This window comes from Falco rusticolus, chromosome 1 (genome assembly GCF_015220075.1).
Source record: "Falco rusticolus isolate bFalRus1 chromosome 1, bFalRus1.pri, whole genome shotgun sequence".
Lineage (NCBI taxonomy): Eukaryota > Metazoa > Chordata > Aves > Falconiformes > Falconidae > Falco > Falco rusticolus.
In genome coordinates, this window is record NC_051187.1 from 115,707,005 (window position 1) to 115,720,102 (window position 13,098).

Here is a 13,098-nt window from a genome sequence, read left to right on the forward strand (position 1 = left end):
CATATTTGTAAATACTTATATGTGTCTCAGCAATGACTGACTTTGGCAATGAGCTAGTATTGTCTCGTTTATTGTAGCAAAGTTTCTCCTCAGCAGATCACAGCTTCTCCCCCTTCAATCCTTCCCAATATGTTCCAGCTTTATATTCCAGACTGGAGCTGCTCTTTGTGGGCTTGCAGCTCAGACACTATTAAATTACGTGACTTCTTCTCATCTTCTTTTGATTGTGATTTTCCAGGGGAGAAATGAAAAAGAGGAAAGACTAGCTATGAAGCCATGCTGTCATTTACCCCACCGCATGCTCCATGGCTGTTACTGCTGCAGCGAGCATTAAAGGAATCCCTTCTCCATTTTGATGCATTGGTTCTGTACCTCTGACACGTGCAGAGAGACAGCAGCAAGATGCTGGCATAACAGGGCGAGGAATCGGGCGACAGCCTGCATTTAAAAACCTGCTTGCTTTGTATCACCTAGCAAGGGAAGAAAAGAGCTGCTGCTGTGCCTAATTACTTGCTTGCTTTCTGGTGTTTGACTTCACTGGTTTGGATTATAATTGGTTACAGTTCATAAAAGGGGTCTTCTGTGACCAGCTGACTTTAAAGGGTCACACTGCATTACAAGTGTGCTGGGAAGGGCAATAGAATTTATTAACTTCTCAAATGTTTTCAATACCCTTTCCAGCAGGCTTTCCTAAAAAGTGAATCAGCACACTCTCTTGGCTAAAACTTGAGAGACCTAGAAAGGTACCAATTGCACAGAGTAACTCTGTTCTCCGGAATGTCCCCCGCCAGCTGTGGGGCAGCTGTGAATTTGCAATATATCAGAAATGTCTTACTGCTGTGCTAGCACCCTGTGTTGCGTTTGATTTGTGGGATGCAGAAGGGAAAAGGTGATATCTGCATCGACAGAGGCAATTTAATGGAGAACAGAGCTCAGGTGTGATTTTTCCTGATTTGGAGAGAAGATTTGGAAGTCTAGGAGAATATCTAAATTACAAGAAAATTGGTACAGTGATCCTCCAAGGAAAGGAGGTGATCTTTATTGGTAATGGTATTACGGCTTTTATTCCAGTGCAATGACTGTAGTTCGTAGCAGAGAGTTTGATAATGGGTTCCTGTTGCAAATCAGGAGCTGCCTCTTAAATTGGATGGATAGAAAAGACGCGATTAAAGCTCTCACTTAGGGTTTTACATATGGTTCGTACCTGTCTGTCTGTGCTTTCAGGTGATTCCAGGACTGAGTGTAAATCTGAACCGAGGTGTCAGTGAGAAATGAACCATACTGTATTACTCATCCCTGAAATCTTGAAACCGGCCTTTCATTTTTGTCTAAATCTGTCACTGAATGCAGCAGCTAATAAGCAGCCCTCGGAGGGGCCGTGTGCGAGCGCGCAGCAGCCCTCTGAAGGGTTGCTCCTGCCGGCAGGCAAACGGAGGTCCAACCTCCGCGCTGGCTTCGCTCAGAAGGCTGGCACTCGGGAGCTTAGAAGTCACAGCATCCCTTGTGCTGCTCCAGGCATGAGTTATAATCTGCAGGCTTTTTAATGAATAGTGCTTGCTGACTAGTTCTGGCTTGGGTTTGGGGTTTTATTCTTCTCCTGAGTTTGTTTTTTGTTTTTTTTTTTGTTGTTGTTGTTGTTCTTGGTATTACTGTTGGAGGGGGTTAGTGCTCTTCAGTGTAACAAGGAAGGACCCGCAGTGCTAAGAAAAGAAAAGGGTCATGTTTGGAAGCATGATTTGTATGTTTGGTTGGTTGGGTTTTTGTTTTTTTTTGTTCCCCTTAGTTTTGAACTACCATTTTGTTTTAGATTTGGATTTAAATTAGAAGTGAATACAGCAAGCAGATATTTGGTAAGAGTTAGAATGAACAAAGGCAGTTTGTTAAGTTTAAGAGTGTGGTTTCAGTCGTTCAAATGGTGTTTGTGAAAACAGTATGAATTTGCTATCTTTGGCTGAAAATATTTTTTTTAAGGTTGGAGTAAGTGCTGATTTATCCAATAGCTTGGTGGTTGAAGCATTCAGCTATGACCTAGGAGATATAATTAAAATATCTGTTCTGAGAGGCTTTGAAACCATGTATCTGTACCTTGAATCAGATGCTAGGTGGATTGAATTCAATTTACACCCAGGTCAGGTAAGAACATTAGCCAAACCGGATGCAAAATATCTGGCAACTGACCTACAAAACCATTTTTTGCACAGACATATCAACATACAGTTCTTCAGTATTTCTTGAGTCAGTACCTTTGAGGTTTTTTTCAGCAATACAGCACTTCTGTTTTGTGCTATTTGCTCAACGGTCCTTACCGTTGCCTTCTCCATCACCAAGCACATCCTATAAGATGACCGGCTTCCCTCCTTCCAGCTTTTTGACCTGAGGCTGTGTGCGTGAGGTGGTAGTGGGTTAATGCAGTGTTGTCAAGCCTACCCAGAGTTGGTGCTGCAATACAGCATGATCTTCTCACCTACCTGCCTGTGTGTCTGAGTTAATGATAATATTTGACATCATGGCTACTAAGGTGGGCAAGATACGCAACAGTGATACCGTTCCACTTTATTTATTTATTCATTAAGTATCAGTTTAGCGCTTGTTTTCAGCTCAATACAGGCGTACTGATGTCAAGGATTTATTTGAGAAATAAGGACTGGTAGTGAAGAGGATCCTTAAATTCTGTCCCAGCTGTTTGTGTTTGAGAGAAATATCAGATAATAATGGTTCTTTGTCTTGGCTTTCAAAACACCTTTTCCTTTTTTTTTTTTTTGCAATAGTCCTTTAGGACTATGCTTGTGGTCCCTTCTGGAAAACCAGAATTCCTCATTCTGCCTCTCTCCCACCTGATGATGTGATCTTCACAACAGAGTTCTCTAAATATGGCAACCCTTCCATCTTTTCAAAAGCAATCTCAGTTTAGACCGCTGGAAGGAACTGGTGGTGAAGCAGGAGCTCCCAGCTCTCCTCAGAGGGAGTGCATGTACCATGTCTTCCCAACTGTAACTCTCAGCCTTGGAATTAAAGGACCAAATATTCCTTTCAGATCTGAGTCTCTTCTTGGTGTTATGCAGATATCAGTGATATCAAGAATGATATCAAGTGGAAAGAGACTAGAATAATGCTTGAAACATCTAGGGGGTTTTCTAACTAGAACATTTGCCTGCAGCGTGGCTTCCGACTAATTCACTGTGCCTCTGTTCCTCTTCTTTAAAATAGAAGTAGTTCTGCTTTTCTGCTCTGCTGCCTGGGAGGACATGCTATACAAAAGTTCGGTGTTGTTGTTTATTTGTGTGTTATAGCTGTCTTTTAGCTGTCAGGGGTTTTGTACTGTTCAGTGCTATTTGTGCTGTGCTAACGGTACAAATTTGTGCTGTTCCTATTTCTGTGTCATACCCTGCCCTGATGTATCCCTGAATAGCAAGAGAGATAATTGGGATATGGTGCGGTGTGCGAGGGAAGAATTGCACAGAGGAGGAAAGGGCAGAATATCACATGCTACATATTTTGGCATCCAGGGGAAGGTGTCGAACAGCCTCCAGGTGGGCAGTCATCAAGTGCCAGTAGGTGTGTTGGAGATGTCACTGTGATTGCTCTCCTGATAGAGAGCTGGATCACCTGCCTCTGTCACCTGCCTTATTGCTGGTTCAAGCACTGATGCCTGCTGCCTACTTGTTGGGCTCAGCTTGAAAGTCAGTGTGGGTAGGCAGCTCAAATGGGCCACAAGTCCTGTGTGGGAAGCACAGGGACCACAACCTCTTGGCATCCCCAAAGGATTCCTCCTTCAAATGGTTTCTCACCTCTCCATTATAAACCTATTTATTTTGTCTAGATGGTTTTGTTTCAATGTGTTATTTTTTACTGGTAGTTTCTAATTATGATATTTCGGGATCACCAAATGTGCATTCACCATCATTAGTGGCTTCTTCTCATGTTATTTGTTTCATGTTCAGGGAATAGCAACCAGATTGCAAAATAATGAGCTACCTTGTGTATTTCAGAAACATACCCCTCGCAATATGCATTTCAATGATTATCGTCACAGTTGGCTATGTGTTAACAAACGTGGCTTATTTCACTACAATCAGTGCTGGGGAATTGCTGCTTTCAAAAGCTGTAGCAGTGGTAAGTTACAGAAGAAAAACCACAAAGCTGTATCCCTGCTGCAGTTGTGTTTGTTGATATATTCTTATTTCCAGGGGGAAAAAATTGGGAGGACACATCCAGTCAGGCTTTTCTATGGCTCCTCTTTTACACCACATACTAGCATCCCCGTGAAATTAATCTGATTTTTGAGTGATGAGTGGGATTGCACTTAAGGCCATCGATAGCATTTGTAATGTAATGTTAGAGTGTATTTATTTACCTGATATAACAAAGTCAATAGGACTTAAATTTTATAGCCAAGTACATGCTTGAAAAATTCTGTGCTAAATTGTAGGCTGAGCTCCTGGGAAGCAGGGAACACAGATAAGGGTGGAAGGGGGAGCTCTGAACGATTCTGTTTGTAGCAAGAAGCAGTAACACTGTCTGTGCACAACATGCGTCCCAAGAATTTAGGAAGGGGGTGGCTCTGAATACTGGAGTTCATTTGGGAAGGAGTTGCAAGGCAACCTTGCTTGGAAGTACTGCTTTGATTGTTCTTGCTGAATTGTGGTGATGACACTGATTTTTATATTGGTGGTATCTGACTCACAATGAGGAAATAAAATTTTTCGTTTACTTTCCAGTAGTGTCACTGCCTATGGCTATTTCAATTGACACGGCACTTAAAAAATGACCAAATTCTGTAGCTCATGTGAGATTTAGAAACAAAACATTTTGCAAACCTGAAGAACAGTGTGCATGTCTCCTGTGGTGCCCCAAACTCCAGTTAAGGCTCTTCTGGTAACCTAGAACAATATAGTGTGAGTGGATGGACTACACCGCTGGGTAGCATCAGCTAAGTAAAATGAAGGCTGTAGAAAAAAAAAAAAAAAAAAAGGGGTGTACAGATCAAACCCAGATCCATTCAGACTGGGTCTTCTTTTTTGGTGTCATAATGGTCTAAATGGACATAAATCAGGGCCTGATTCGACCTCTTCGGCATTGCCTCAACTGGCAGTCTTCCACACGCAGTCAGGAGTAAGGGTGGGAGAGCTCATCTGCAGTACCATTGGTGTCACAAAAGAAGAGGTAACAAATGCATAGCACAACTTTCAGTGAGGGACGCAGACAAGGGGTTTAAATGAAATAAAACTTACCTTACTTAATAATTTGTTAATAGAGCAAAATGACTTTCACATTTTATGAAAAATCACTGTATGTTTCTCTGTCCTCTAACAGACCTTTGCCGAACGACTAATGGGAAACTTTTCTTTAGCTGTACCAGTATTTGTTGCTCTCTCCTGCTTTGGCTCTATGAATGGCGGCATTTTTGCAGTCTCCAGGTGAGCGCTGCTAATATTACTGGGGGTGATGGGCATGGGATATGCACTGAAAGTAAGGAAGCAAGGAGAAGGGAGGGTAGGATTTGTTCCTTCAGCAGGAAATGAAAACCAAATGTTTACCAGGCACGAGGCTTTTTCTCACTTTGTTCCTGTTGAGTTTTGTACCTTATTGTTAAAACCCTCTGAATGGTTTGGAAAGGGATCCCTCTGAGCATAGCCCTTAATTAATGGCTGCTTTGTTTCATGTGAAGGAGGGAAAATATTAACTAAATCCAAGCACTGATCATCGTGTAAGGTAAGGAGAGGACACCTTCAGAGATGACTTTGATTTCTGTGTATGGGCTTCTCCTGCCAGTCTTTTCATTCAGAATCCCTCAAACAAGCCTAAGAAGTGCAGCTGGGCTCTGTGACTTTCATGAGCCGCTTTGCCTAGTCACAGTAATGAGCACATTTAAAGTCTGTCCACATTTATTTCCCACCAGGATGTTCTTCGTTGCATCCCGCGAGGGTCACCTTCCGGAAATTCTCTCCATGATTCATGTCCGCAAGCACACTCCTCTGCCAGCTGTCATTGTTTTGGTAAATCATACAAACAAATGTTCCTGCAAAAGAATTCATATTACAGGCTTGCTCTGGAGGATTCGAACAGAATTTGGGCACTGCTTGAGTCCCATTTATTAATGTGTACGTGGGCTTTGGGCAGGGCAGAGGACAGCAAAGAGAGGAATGAGATTTGGGAGTTGTTCTTATTCTATCATCTCCTTGCTATCTTGTTGGTAGCACTTGACTGCCTATTGCTGCAACCTAATTCATGTCTTATTGCCCTTTATTTCTAAGGACCTGCTAGCGATGAGCTAGTTCCCTTTCAGAGAAACAAATTCCAGTTAAACAAACAAGCAAAAAAGGGATTCATTTAACTGAAAGTGCAGCTAAACACCAGCATCTGGGAGCACCCTAAAGGCTCATTATACCACCTTATAGTGAAAAATGCAAACAATTATACACTAAGATAATGGAAGGGGAACCCTCGGCAGTGCAGTGTAGTGGTGATTAAAAAATGAGAGAACGTGTGCCTGGGCAATAGCCTGTGAATTGTCTAAGGAAAACCACCAGTACTATAGTGGAAATCCTATTACTGCCTTTTAAAATAGCAGCAGAGCTAAATGTTGGCCATGTGTTTCCATTGCAGGCTAATTTGCATGGTAAGATGTTAGGACAAAATGTCAAAATAGTGACCTCAAACCTCGGTTTGCATAGTGCCAGGAAGATTTTCACTTCACTTGCAGTCTTCATATCATTCATGGGTGTTCAGCCCATCTTTCGGCACCGATGACTATTATGTACCTTGACAGACCTCTGCATTTGTGGGGAGTTCTAGCCACAGCAGAGGATGCGTGTGCATCTGTGAGTCTGCGCTAGTAAAAATGGATGCTTGTACTGGAATTTAAATCAGGGTTTTTTTTGCCATAGATGCCTAAAAGCTTGCTTCTGAAGTGCCAGCTGAAATGTTGAATTTTTAGCCTTCCAAATTTTGAAAATTAGGCGATGTGTTTATAGTAAAAAGTTAATGGAATTCATTTTACATAAGCATTTACTTTGCATTTTATTTCTTCAGGTGTAGTACTCATACCTTCTGGGTAAACTGCATTGATGGTTTTCTGCGGACTGAAATGCACAAAATGTATTAACATATTATATTTTTTCTGAAAGACGTTTTCTGCTATTGCATCTGGTCCTGTTACACCAGTACATTGATTTCCTTTGAAAAAGTCAGATTCTCATATGAAGATGGCTTTCCTTCAGAGACTGTAATTTTTTTTCTTGCCTTATTTGAAATGGAGTAGTTGCAGGATATATTCTGCATCAATAGCCTGCATTTTAACATTTTCCTATTTTATTTCTCCTGCCAAAGTCTGCACACTGTAAAAAAGGAAAGAGCTCTTGACGATCAACTGCAAAAATGAGCATGTTCAGTGTTTGAGGCCTGTTAAATAAAAACATATTTTTAGGATTTAAGAAATCTCTTTATGTATTTATATCTTGGCATTTCATAGATGTGTGTGTAGGAAGTCCAAGAAATCATGCAATCTGATTGTAACCCTACTTTTTTTTCCCTCTTGGTAGTTCTCCTTCACTGTCCATGGCCCTTTCTTGCATTGTCATGCTTACAACTGGGATTTTAAACTTTTAGGGGCTGAGTCTATATAGAAGAGATCTTGCTCAAAATACAATTCAGTGGCGAAAAAAAATTTCCTTTGACCTTTACAGAGAAGGAGTTTGCTTAACATCTGTGTGGGAAGAGCCACTTTGTAAGTCATCGGAGGTTGGAAGCCAGAGACCCACATTTGAAATACTGATCCTTCTGGTTCAAATCCATGCTGTCTTCGCTGCTCAAAAGAGGAAAAAAAAAACAAACAACAAAACAAAACAAAAAAAAAAAGAAAGAAAACAAAGGAAAAAAAAAAAGGAGAGAGAGGCTGTGAATCTAGATAACTCATACAAGTTAGTTTTCCTTATGTAAAGATTTAGCCCGGTGTTTTACTGCATCTGCAGTTGATTTCACCTGTTGCTTTATTGTAAACCTAGAGAGGCCATCGCTGCCAGGATCTTCCCTCTTGCTGAACAGCAAAGGCTATAATGCATTTGATTCATTCCTTCATTCCCAAATGCAAGGACTGTGTCATTGTGGGCGTAGGGTGTCTCACATGGCAAGTGCAGACTACCCTGCGGAGTTGATCCAAGCTACAAATATTCTGCTTTTGTCCAGGCATTACCCTTCAGTCTACACTGATCATCTAACCCAAGGCACAACGCTCTCGTTTGTACATAAGCTTTTGCCTGCCTCACAGAAACCTTGTACCTCAGAACAACCTTTTAATGAGGAAATGTATTTATTCTGGCGTCCCCTCTCCTTGCTCTTCAGTAGCTGCCTGAGTGACAGCTAAATGCTTCTCTCTGCTTTGAAATGTTTGCATTTCCGATGTGCAATAAGTCTACACCCTGCAAGCCTGAAAGGCATGCTGCAAAGACAAGCTGGCGGCACCCCAGTGTGCCCAGCTGGCATCCCGTGGTGTGCCGCTACCCCTTTCCATGCCCTCTTCACCGAGTCCCCTTGTTGCAGCCGGGAGGACTGTAAGACTTTTTCCTTCCACAAGACACCTAGCAACCTCCGCTTTCATATGATTAGATGTGACCAAAATTTAACTGCTCTTACCATTTGCATCAGTGATGAGTGAGGAAAACCCCCGTGGGCCAATATATTTGTCAGGTCCTGTGAGAACGGTGCCCACAATGCTCGAGCAGTTTGGTGATGCAGTGGGCTGTGTGCCTGCGTGTTTGCCTGCGTCACAGGGGACAGATATATATTATCGCATGTGGCTACTGGGGACAGATGTATATTGATAAACGTGATCTCAGGGGACAGCTAGGTATTGATCACACACCTGATTGTATGACAAAGGCAGTCCCGAAGTCTGTGGCTCTCGGGTGTCTGCAAAAGGCTGTGCTGCTTCTCCCTGTGGAAAAATTTGACATCGCTGCTGTAAAATAATAGATCAAGCCACTAAACCCTTTTTTTGCTCTGTATTTCTTTTGCAGCATCCTCTCACAATGATAATGTTATTCAACGGGGATCTCTACAGCCTCCTGAATTTCCTCAGTTTTGCCAGGTGGCTTTTTATTGGACTAGTAGTTGCTGGGTTGATTTATCTCAGATATAAACGTCCTGATATGCCTCGTCCGTTCAAGGTAACCTCCGCTCTCTACTGTTTTACGTGAATCCTTCTCCCTCTTATCCATTGTACAGTCAGACAGTAAAGCAGCATTTTCTTCTGTCGAAAGCCAACCTCTTTTTTGAGAAAAAACAGTTAATAGAAAATAGCCTTTTGCACTGAAAGGTCTCTGAGTGTTTTCCTGCAAGTTCTGTGTTCCCTCCTGAATGACAGTTCTTGCCTATTCCCCGGTGCCTGGGGGCGGGGGGGCTGAAGCTGCTGTGCCAAAGCAATGGCGTTTGCTGGGTTTTGCCAGTCTGTTGCATTGAGGCAACGTGATGCAAGTTGTGTGAAAATGCCTCTAGTCCCGTGTAGTCACGTAGGGTTCGAACTACAAATATTGGGGTTACCTGTGCCCACCTGATTTTCAGCCAGTCCTCTAACGTCTCCTTTGATAAAAGCCTGAATAATTTTGCCACCAGCATTCATGTCAAGCATAAGCATTAATATTAAACATTTATTTCATTGCCAATTTGATATGCAAATAAGTTGTGAATTTATGACTCGCAATGGATTTGCAGACAAAGTTATTGTGAACCCGGGAAGAAAATGCTAATAGTCTGGCCCATTGGACAGTAGCGACTTTGGCCTTGTTTCTGCCATTCTTCCTGCTTATTTTAAATAACATCTTACAAAATAAGTTGTCGCATTGTGTATTTGGAAAGATAACGTCCATCATGAAAAAATTGGAGGAATCTATCCTTATTTATATATCGCCAAGAAGCCTATTTTGTGAAAAGCTAAGAATGTGTGCTGTTGCATTCTTGTAGGTATATCTCTAAGTAAGAAGGTCAACAGCACAACCTATTTTGCTTTGATTAAAAAAAAAGGCTTTGACAGTGCACAAAAGAGGAACAGTAATGCTTCAAGGAATGAAAGGAAGAGAATAATCTCCAGGGAATTCTCCAATTCTCCGTTACACCGAACATCTCACAAGCCATGCCTGTAGGCATTTCCTTCAGAGAGGTGCTAACATAGCGATTGTAGCGTTCTTGGAAATTGAGAGAATTAATTTGATATTGCTATTTTTTGTACTTTCAACAGTGACATTGATAATGCTATCAGTCATACAGTCAGAAAGTGCTTTTTCAGTAGCTGCAGTTGCATAATGCTATCAAGTATCTTTATTACTAGTCAAATTGGTGTTTAATTTGCTCTCTTCCTGCTAGATTTTGATTTTTACCTTAGGAAAAAAATCAATATGTTCTTAATAGTTTTAAAAGGTGACTTGAACTCCTGGTTGTGTTTTAAAATGTTTTCTAATAGGTAATTATCAAAGAGGAAATCTTTACTGCAGTTAGAGCTGCTTGCTTATCTGCTGGGGGATTAGGGAAAGGGCTTTTGCGATGTAACTTAGTTACAGCCCTTATGTTTTAAAGGACAAAAACCATCACAGTGTTTTAGTGTATAATTAAAGGACTTCTATAGTACTCACTGCACAGCATTCTGCCTAGATTGGTTTCTGCAGTCCCTGACATTTTGTGTGCATGTTCTAGGTACCCATATTTCTCCAGAACTATCCTGTACTGCTGGGTTTTATCCAATTTACATTTCATGGAACATTAAATGCCATAGTCATTCAATAACAAGGTCAATGTAAAGTAATGGTTCTCTGTGTGGTTATGTTTCAGGTGCCTCTCTTTATTCCAGCGCTGTTTTCCTTCACCTGCCTCTTCATGGTTGCACTGTCACTTTACTCTGATCCAGTGAATACTGGGATCGGGTTTGTAATAACCCTGACGGGAGTTCCTGCCTACTACCTCTTTATTGTATGGGACAAGAAGCCAAAATGGTTCAGAAAACTTCTAGGTAAGTGCTGGTGAGGCTTCTGTCCTTTCTGCTGACTCTGGGAATTTCTTCAGGGCTCCCCGTATTGTGAAATCCTTCCAATCAATCCTCTCAGCTGCTGCGAGCGGGGGTTGACAATGCAAGGTTCTGCTCGGCACATGCTATAGCGTTGCTTTGCCGGTTACAATCAATGTCCGCTAACTAAGGAGATGTACAGCAAGCCTATTCTTCAGCTGGTGATTGACTTTAAATGACTGGATGCCTCTCCCCCAGTCGCCTTCTCCCCTCCCTCCCCTACAACCATCTGATTCCTTTTAAATCACCCATCTCCCTGCGCTGGCTGTTGGCCTATGCTAATAGAGACGGTGTTACTCTCCTAGGGGAATCGGTTTGGAAACTTAAACATCGGACTTGTAATGATAGGATGGGCTTGGTGCTTCCTGCTGAGACCATGTGTCTGTGGACTACTGAGCAGTATTTGGAATGGGACAGGCTCAGGCAGGCTTGGCATAGGAATATTGTCCTTAGCGGTGGCTCCCGACAAAATGATGGCAAAATATACCATGCCTGACAAACCTCTGTGGAAATTGTGTCCGTGCTTCATGGAAAATGACTTCTGTGTGACTTGGCTGTAGTATTTCACACCTGAAATACACCGAGAATCATTTCAATAGCATTTCTGAAAATTTTTGAAAGCATCTGTGGAAGTTCTGATGTCTTGCAGAAGCATTTGGAGCATTTCAATTAGAGAGAAGTCAGTATCATTTATTACAGCTCCCCATTGTTCTTTTTTTTTTTTTTGTTACTCAGCATGATAATTTTCCCAAATGGAGGTAATTTTCAAAACATGAAACAAGAACATAGGCAAAATGTTCGATGCATGATGGATAATTTATTAAGCAAAATGGAAAGAAAATCTCTTCTGCTGCAAAAGAAAAACTCAACCCATGAAAGATTTTAACTAAAATTAGTTTATTTGTATAGGTTCTGAATCAAAAATGCATATTGTCTTCTGTGCTTCAGACTTAAGGGATGATTCAAAAGGATTAGCCCACAATAGAAGAATGGGGGGTTTATATATATGTTATTATACTGTAACCTTTCTGACGTATTTTCTCTATATAAATATAGGTTATGTAGATATACCCTATCTGTTGTAGGATCTATGAATTTTCCTCTCAATTCATGCTGGGAAGTCCGTAACAGTAGGGCAGAAAGTATTTACAGAAAAAGATGTTAGTTTAAGGCTGGCACACTCTGGTCTGCTTAATTTTATATCCAAAAAGTTATAAATGACTTGCAATGTCCTGGGAATGAGTAGAAAGCTCCCGGGAAAATGAAAACAGTTGTATGCAAAAGGACATTCTGTTAAATAGATGGGCTTTCATCTGTTTATAATTTCTCAGCCTTGACATTTAGGGACTAGGAAATTTTCCCTTATCAAACTCAGGAGATTTTCAGCATTTTCTGTGAAGTCTCAGAGGTTTTGGAATACAGTTACTTGAATCTCTGGCCACAGGATGCCAGTGTTGAACTACATTACATGGGTGAGAGAAAAAATATTCTCTTTAAGGTAGACTGGGTAGATGTGACGCTTTTTCTGCCAGCTGTGACAATGAAGGTGAATCTTCTAGCTTTTCAGATAACACAAACTTCCCCTAGAAAGCAAGCTTGGTGCCTGTGTAATACCTATGGATGGACATGGTGCGCTGGCTCAGGGGCCAAATCAGCAAATGCCCGTCAGTGGGTGAAACAGCTTGTTTGCTTTGCAATTATTATTCTCAGAATAACAACAGTAATGACAGAAAACTGATGCTGACAGTTTTGGGGTGGAGCAGAGTGGAGATTTACTTGTTAAATAAAAAGATTGGGGTTTTTTTCTTTGACTCGGAAGAAACAATAAACCTCCTGTGTGGAGTCATTAAACTGGCATTATTTTGTGAGTGTTGCGGGGAGCTCCGTTGTATAGCCTGAGAGCATTTTTCACAGGCATTGGATGAGGATAAATTCACTTAAGGTACCTCTGTGAGATATAGAAAAGTCTTTGGGCAGCTGCAAGCTTGATATTCTAACCTTGAAACAATATACATTAGGGGTACATAGGCATGAAAGACTAATTCCAG

General features: G+C 41.5%; 1 protein-coding gene across 1 annotated transcript in view; it reads left to right on the forward strand.

Annotated features, from left to right (window-relative positions):
* Positions 1 to 13,098, forward strand: part of SLC7A11 (solute carrier family 7 member 11) — a 61,984-nt gene that overhangs the window by 43,547 nt on the left and 5,339 nt on the right. The window contains exons 7-11 of the mRNA XM_037397702.1: positions 3,990 to 4,113; positions 5,314 to 5,417; positions 5,900 to 5,996; positions 9,015 to 9,164; positions 10,819 to 10,996. Of these exons, the coding sequence (XP_037253599.1) occupies positions 3,990 to 4,113; positions 5,314 to 5,417; positions 5,900 to 5,996; positions 9,015 to 9,164; positions 10,819 to 10,996 (653 nt within the window). The remainder of the gene's footprint in view (positions 1 to 3,989; positions 4,114 to 5,313; positions 5,418 to 5,899; positions 5,997 to 9,014; positions 9,165 to 10,818; positions 10,997 to 13,098) is intronic.